General features: G+C 49.2%; 1 protein-coding gene across 1 annotated transcript; it reads left to right on the top strand.

Annotated features, from left to right (window-relative positions):
• Positions 1–3,238: 3,238 nt before the first annotated feature.
• LOC127187577 (endothelial protein C receptor-like) lies at positions 3,239–7,236 on the top strand. Its single transcript, XM_051143602.1, has 4 exons — positions 3,239–3,368; positions 5,095–5,376; positions 6,491–6,775; positions 6,999–7,236. Exons 1-4 carry the CDS (start codon positions 3,293–3,295, stop codon positions 7,112–7,114), a joined length of 759 nt encoding a protein of 252 aa, XP_050999559.1. The 5' UTR covers positions 3,239–3,292; the 3' UTR covers positions 7,115–7,236.
• Positions 7,237–7,887: the final 651 nt, after the last annotated feature.

A 7,887-nucleotide genomic window follows, 5' to 3' on the forward strand; every position in this document is an offset into this window, starting at 1 on the left:
TTCATTTGATGTTATTAATTCAGGAATCAATGCAGGAAGAAGGACTACAGCTGTGGATGAGTTGATATAGTGTCGGGTACATTTGTAACAGGTCTCTTCTAGTTGGTAGAGATAGATGTGTGTAGAATGTAATTCTACAAACACGAAGTAATAATTCTTCAAGGCAGTTCATAATCGTTTTTAAAAATTCAAGGCAGTGTCACTGGTTACAACTTAAATCGCTCCACTTTGAAGCCCAGTCCCTCCACCCAGAGCAAGATGCCTGCCGTGAAGTCTGCAACAACAGAGGGGGAAAGCCTGGGAGTCTTACACAGGCTGGGTTCAGAGAATGGGAGCCTGTGCAGACCACGGCGACACCAAGAAGGATATAAAGTAAAACGTTAAAATCCCTCTCTTGGCACTTGACCCAATTCTGTTCCCCAGAGGCAAACCTGAGCCACAGTCATGCTCCTGTGCATTCAAACAGACAGACAGACACATAGGAGATAGGATGACATTATAAATGTATTGCAACACGGGGTGTGCTATCTGTATTTGGTCCACAATTCCTGCTGCTCCCCGCCCGCCCCCATCAATGTCTCATGGATCTTTCTCTGTCTCCCTGTTCTGCCACCCTTTCCCACACCACAAACTATCCCAGTATAAAGATGTACCATAACCTGTTATTTAAATTTCTTCTTCTTCTTCTTCTTCTTCTTCTTCTTCTTCTTCTTCTTCTTCTTCTTCTTCTTCTTCTTCTTCTTCTTCTTGAGACATGCTTTATCTATGTAGTTTGGCTGTCCTGGAAGAACCCCGCCCTCTGTAGACCAGGCTGGCCTTGAACTCACAGAGATTCACCTGCCTTGCCACTGTGCAGCTAAAATTCTTATTTTTAGTTAAACAGGAAATATATGATCATATTCTAAATATAAAATTAACCATTTAAAAGAATACATTTAAAATGAGAAAAATCCTTTACAAAATAATGGCAAATGTTTTCGCAAGATTTTCCATCCCTCTCTGCAGTCTTAGTCTCTCTCTCTCCATTCCTCTGTCCCTCTCTCCTTCCCTCTCCTCCCCTCTCCCCCTTCCGCTCCCCTCCCTGGAAATAAACCATTGCTTTACCTAATACATAGTCTTCTAGATTCATTTGCTCCCATACAGAAGCAGGTGTGCTCGGTTGTTGTGTAGCTGAGATGAACAGATGGTTCCGAGCTGCATCTAGTGATCTATAACTTACTGCAAGAGATATGTGCACATCATCACAACCTCATTCTGTCACTCACTTAGCTGGTGTTTATGCGTGATGTGCACCATTGGATCAGGGTAGAGCAAGATGGACAGCCTCTCTATCCCCATGGAGCTTTCATTTTGTCGGGAAATTCACACAACAAATGTGTGAATAAGTACAAATTATTCTAAGCAATATGAAAATGAAGTGGGGATTTTGCAAGGGAAGTTTTTGTTGTTGTTGTTTTTGCTTTTGCTTCTGAGTAGTATTTCACCATAAGGACTTTCCTAAATTGGGAGAGTGACTTTTTTTGTTTTGTTTTATTTTTGTTTTTTTAAACAGGGTTTCTCTGTTACACAGAGCCCTGGCTGTCCTAGACTCTCTTTTTAGACCAGGCTGGCCTCTAACTCACAGAAATCCACCTGCCTCTGCCTGGGAGACTGGCTTTAAACCACTCTACTTGCTTCCTAACATAAGATCTACATTCCCACCCCTCTACCCCCCTCAGTGAGACAAGGTTTCTGTGTGTAGCCTTCGCTGTCCTGGATTCACTTTATAGACCAGGCAGAGTGATCCCCCTGCCTCTGCCTCCTGAGTGCTGGGATTAAAGGCCTGTACCACTACACCTGGCTAAGATCTGCATTTTATACTGCTGTCCAAAGCCCACCACAGAATCACGCCCGCACATCATCAACACAGGAATGGATAAAGAGCATGTGGTGTATAAACACTATGGAATTCTACATAGCAAAAAAAAAAAGGGGGGGGGGATTAAATTGCAACATTTACAAGAAAACAAATGGAACTGCAGGTCATCCTGTTAAGTGAAATAATTAGATTCAGAAAGACAAATACCACATATTTTCTCCTGTGTGTGGAATCTAGGTGTGTGTGTGTGGTGTGTGTGTGTGTGTGTGTGTGTGTGTGTGCGTGCGCCTGTGAGGTCGCATTTAAAAGTGTAAGGGGATGGAAGGGATGGGCAATGGAAGGAGACCAGAGAGAGGAGCAAGGGCAGTACAGAAGGAGGAGGATGTCTACGAACAAAGTAGAATGACATAGATGGATGAAAATGCCATAATGAAACCCATCGCTGTGCATGGTAACTTAAATATGCCTAAGAGGCCAGGCATGGTGGCTCATGTCTTTAATCCCAGCACTCATGAGGTAGGGGCAGCTGGATCTCTGTGAGTTCGAGGCCAGCCTAATATAGATAGGGAGATCCTGTTTTTTAAAAATAAGAAAATGCATAAGCCAAAACGCCCTATTTTTCAGGGTGAACACATATTTCAGAAAACATTGCTTTTTAAGGATGATGCACCAATTTTCTTATTCTGTTCTACTTTGCTTAAAAAAAAAAAACAAAAACCAAAACCAAAAACCCATACTATTTGTGATGTCACTGTCCACTAAATGACTATGACCTGTTTGATGCCGAGATTTATCTAGATCACTCATAAATCTCTGCTACAAATTATGAGGTCCTTTATACTCACTCGTTTCCGTGACTATTTCTGAGCGTCAACCCACCCTCCCCCCGCCCCCCGATTGTGTAATTCCTACGTACTTAAACTTCTGATAAAATGTAGGCAGTTATCCTGGAAAGCTAAGTTCCAATCCTGGATCTGCCGTCATCACGACATACAAACTCTCGGCAAGTCTCTACATCTCTTAGGACCTCAGTTTCCCCGTCAGTAACATAATGATCTCTACATTCTTGGAGTCGCCAACATCGAAAACAGACGCCCCACCCCCTGACTCAGCGCCTACCGGACTTCTCACCAAGCCTTTCTCCCCCTTTTCCGCTCCTCCTCAAGCCTCGGAAGCCGGAGAAGGGAACAGGCAGGTCTAGGCAGGAGGGCCCAAGGCTGGGAGGGGCCGAGGCAAGCCGGCCCCCTAGTAGGAAATGAGACAGAGAGCAGCAACACTTTAAAAGCCTGCCTCTCTGTTCCTCCACACATTGCCTGGTCTCTTTGCATCCTCGGCTTCGCTCCCACCGGTGCCCGGACAGCGCCCCTTCTCTTTGCTAATCTTCAGCTTGCGGAGCGCTCAGGTAGGACCCAGCAGAACTTCAGCTCCTCCAGGATGTTGACGGCGTTTCTCTCACTGCTGCTCCTGTGGCTGCCTGCCTGTGCCGTTTGTAATCAGGAAGACTCGGATGGTGAGTTAGGGACAGGGCTCCTGCCCGAGGGTGTTCTGGGGACTTTGGGTGTGTTTGGGAACTTTGACAAGATTGTAGGACAGTTAAGCCCACCGCATGCTGGGTCATGGGGCATTGGTTTGTGCTGCAAAGATATGGTGAGGGCTTGCGGGGGGGGGGTGCGGGGGAGATGGGAGGGGAAGGGAGGGGAAAGGGGGGCTGGTGGATGGGACCTGTGGAGAGAGTGAGAATGAAGTGAAAAGGCAGTGTCTGTCTAAGGAAGATAGGAAAAGGTAAGATGAGATGGAGGGACCAGTAAGACACTGAGACGAGTTTGAGGCTTGAGATGCGGAGGTTGGAGGTCGGGACGGAGGAGAAAGATTGCGAGGTGGGACGGGGCGGGGGGGGGGTGCTGGGGGGGTTGGGGGGTAGGGATGGGGGTGGGCTCACACCACACACTGCCGTGCCCAGCTCCCCTCCCCTAGTTTCTATAGCTTGAGTCTCCCCCTCAGAGGATCAGTGTTCAGAGTGCTTACCGTGTTTAATACACACATTGACTCGATTATCCACCACGGTGGGCAATGTTATCACATGGACGCCAACACTAGGAATCGCACGAAATCTGTGCTGACGCAACCCGCTCTGCCCAGACCCAAGCGAAAAGGAGGAAAGACAGGCATCAGCAAAGCGCTCCAAGGAGAAGGCAACAGAGCTGGGTCTTGAAATTTGCCTGACAGAACAAGGGCAAGAGAGCAAGCCAGACAGGCTCATGATACAGTGGCCAAAAGCCACCATGAGGAGCCCCAAAGCCATTCGATAAAACTAAACACTGAGATTCACCAGAAAAAGCAGCCAGGGCCAGGTCACTTGCTGTGGATCTCAAACTGGGGCCAGACTCTGAAATCTGACCTATGGATAGGTGTCCTATGGGGGGAGGCAGTGACTTCAGACACAGGCGAGTAGGTTTCAGCTACCAATAGTCAAATCTTGCCTTCAGATTCCCATATACAGGGTTAATAATAGTAGCTACCATGTTAAGGCATTAGGAGGAAGGCATATATAAGTTAATAATGTGTATAAAACAGTGCCCAGGGCGTGACAAGCACTTCATGGGTATTAGCTATTATTATTTGGGAGGGGTAGGGTATGTCCCTGGAGGGCCTTTAAGGGCTTTGGGTCAGGTGGAGAGCCAGTAAGAAGAATGAAACTGAGCCCAGTGTGTTGGCATACGACTTTAATCTCAGGACTCGGGAGACAGAGCCGAGCGAGCCGATCTTTGAGTTGGATGGAGGCCCAGGATAGGCCGGGCTACACAGAGAAATCCCGTCTCGAAAAACAAAACAGAACAAAAAAAGAACGAAGTTGAGAAATGAGTATTCCGTGGCACCCCCCACGGGGTAACAGTGGCCCAGGAGAGAGGGAGGGGACATGGGCTGGAGTTGGTATCTTATCGGAGGCCAAGGCTTGACAGACAGGACAGTGGGTGAAGGAGGAGGTAAAGGCACCGAGGGATGCCTTTTCCATCTGCCGACCTCTGTTTCCTCATCTATAAAGCAAAGATAATAATCCCCGCTCTCTCCTGGTAGGGTTATTGTGAGCATCAAATGGGGTCGGGGTGGGGCAGGTAGGTGAGTGTTTTATAGGACTGAGAAGTGGGCGGCAGGCTTCTGGGTAAGGGGTTATTATTTCTGGCTGTCGGTTACCCCTTCCTTCGCTGACGGTCCTGACGCACAGACTCTGCCCTCAGGCTCCCAAGGCTTGCACATGCTCCAGGTCTCCTACTTCCCAGACCCCCATCACGTGAGGCATCAGGGCAACGCCACGCTGGGGAAACTCCTGACGCACACGCTGGAAGGCCCTTTGGAAGGTCCTTTGGAAGGCCAGAGCAACAACGTCACCATCCTCCAGCTGCAACCCTGGCAGGATGCGGAGAGCTGGGCTCGTACAAAAAGCGGCCTGAAGCTCTACCTTTCCCAGTTCCGCAGTCTGGTCCAACTGGTGTATCGTGAGCGCAGGAGCAGCGTAGGCTGTGAGTCGGGGGCGTGCCAGGTCGGGCTGGGGGAGCCCTGGAGGATGGGAGGGCCTGAAGGGGCTTGCGGTGGAGCTTGTGCGCTAAGGCTAAGGTTTTAGACAGCAGATCTTTGTGACTGGGAAGGGGTGGGCGTGGCCTTTGAGCTGGGCTTCTCTGAAGAACCCTGACCCTTGGAGTTTGTTCTGTAGGAGAAAAGCAGACGTCCTAACTGTAAGAAACCTCTGTCAGAGCCGGGCGGGCGTGGTGGTTCATGCCTTTAATCTCAGCACTCGGGAGGCAGAGGCAGGCGGATCGCTGTGAGTTCGAGGCCAGCCTGGTCTACAAAGGGAGTCCAGGACCCCAAAGCTACACAGAGAAACACTGTCTCGAAAAACCAAAAAAGAAAGAAAGAAACCTCTGTTGATAGATAGATAGATAGATAGAATCTATCATCTACTTCTCAGGCCTGCATGGCATCTTGGAGCAAACCTTCTTGGGAGACCCTTTCCCTGATCCACCTTGACCCCCAAAGTTTTACTGAAGACTGCTAACTCCTTCCCCTACCCTTTTTTTTTTTTTTTTTTTTTTTTTTTGAGACAGGGTTTCTCTGTGTAGCCTTGCCTATCCTGGACTCCCTTTGGAGACCAGGCTGGCCTCGAACTCAGGTCGATTCGCCTGCCTCTGACTCTCGAGTGCCGAGATTAAAGGCGTGCGCCACCACACCCGGCCTACCCTTCTCTTTATACAGCCTGAGGCACCTTGCCCTCAGCCTCCCACCTCCTCTTCCCACAGTTGTTGATGGTTCCACCCACAGCTCTCACAACCCCCAGTTCCTCTCAAAGACCCAATTTCTTGCCTGGGAAGCCACCACTCTTTTCACAACCCTTCTCTGCTCCTTTCTTCCAGAGTCCCAAGTTTCCTTCATTGGCTCCTCCTTACACAGGCTCCAACAATCGAACCCCAGCACTTTTCAGACAGACCCCCCCCCCTCTTGTGTCCTCAGGCCCCCCATCCTTTCTCCTCTCCGTGTTCCCTTTGCGCCTGGTGAACACCCCCCCGCCCCCACCCGACACCTGTCACCTTCTGGAAGCCAGCACCGGGACTGACCTGACCCTCCTCCGCCTCTTCACAGTTCCCCTCACAGTCAGTTGCTCCCTGGGCTGCGAGCTGCCCGCCAAGGAGGGCTCCGAAGAAGCCCACGTCTACTTCGATGTGGCTGTGAACGGAAGTGCCTTTGTCAGTTTCCAACCAAAGTCCGCCTTGTGGGTAACAGGCTCCCAGAAGCCCTCTGAAGCAATCACTTTCACCCTTCATTCATCTCAATGCCTACAATCGAACTCGTACGAATTGCAGGAATTTCTCCAGGACACCTGTGTCCAGTACTTGGAGAGCCATCTCGCCACGCAAAACATGAAAGGTATGAGGGGATTCTGGCCCTGCCTGTCCCAGGCAAGGGGATGGTGGACATGAGGGATCCCTTGAGCAACAAAAGGAGGGGGTTGGAGACTGGGGAGAGGCGCTATCACAGAGCTTAAGTCATTGGGTGAGTTCCTTTGACCTTATAGATGCTTTGGGGGTTTGACCCCACACTTTAGACTCCTTGGAGTATGCTCTTAAACTCCTTCTCTCCTGTTCTGTAGGGAGCCAAACAGGCCGCTCTTACACCTCGCTGGTCCTGGGCATCCTGATGGGCTGTTTCATAATTGCCGGTGTGGCAGTGGGCATCTTCATGTGCACAGGTGGACGGCGTTGCTAATTACTCTCCAGTCCCCTCGGAGAAAAAGGCTGGACCGAAGGGGGCTTGGTAAGGGAAGGTCGCAGCTCATATGAAGGCAACCTGACTCCCCCGGCGGGCCACCATATCTCAGGAGGTTTAGTGCAACAAAACTTCCCTGTTCCTCCTGTGTCTGCCAAGGAAGAGTGTGAGGGAGGGATGTAAGGAGGGTATGTCGGCAGAGTAAGGACTTGAAAATGTGCATGTTTTGTGTAGCTGGTCTGAGAAGTGGGTGCTTAGCTGTGGAAATCAGAGGATAGACTAGGGGTGAGGGGGGCTGGGGGTTGTCTCTGACCTCCCTGCAAAGGCAAATTCACTGGAAACATTGAAAACATCTAGCTAAATAAAATGAGTTGTCTGTAACCAAAATAATAATAATAAAAAATATTTAATGTGTCTAGGTGTGTCCAACTTGGGAAGGGGGCACTGATATGACAGGGAAGAAAGAACCAGAGAAATGTCACGGTTGTAAGAACAAAGAGCAGGGGAGCAGTGGGTTAATAATAGATGAAATAGGGGCTGGAGAGATGGCTCAGAGGTTAGGCTCATTGGCTGCTCTTTCAGAGATCCTGAGTTCAATTCCCAGCAACCACATGGTGGCTCACAACTATCTATAATGTGAGCTGATGCCCTCTTCTGGCCTGCAGGTGTACATGCAGGCAGAGCACTATATAAATAAATAAATAAATAAATCGTTAAAAAATAATTATTAAATTTCTTATTTATGTAAAAGGTGTAATTATGTCCTCTATTTT

Source organism: Acomys russatus, chromosome 4 (assembly GCF_903995435.1).
Source record: "Acomys russatus chromosome 4, mAcoRus1.1, whole genome shotgun sequence".
Lineage (NCBI taxonomy): Eukaryota > Metazoa > Chordata > Mammalia > Rodentia > Muridae > Acomys > Acomys russatus.

Excerpts from the sequence above, each read along its gene's own strand:
- LOC127187577 (XM_051143602.1), top strand. The coding sequence starts at position 3,293 with ATGTTGACGGCGTTTCTCTCACTGCTGCTCCTGTGGCTGCCTGCCTGT. Across the intron at positions 3,369-5,094 it reads TAATCAGGAAGACTCGGATG|GCTCCCAAGGCTTGCACATG; the intron begins GTGAGTTAGGGA and ends CTCTGCCCTCAG. Across the intron at positions 6,776-6,998 it reads CGCCACGCAAAACATGAAAG|GGAGCCAAACAGGCCGCTCT; the intron begins GTATGAGGGGAT and ends CCTGTTCTGTAG.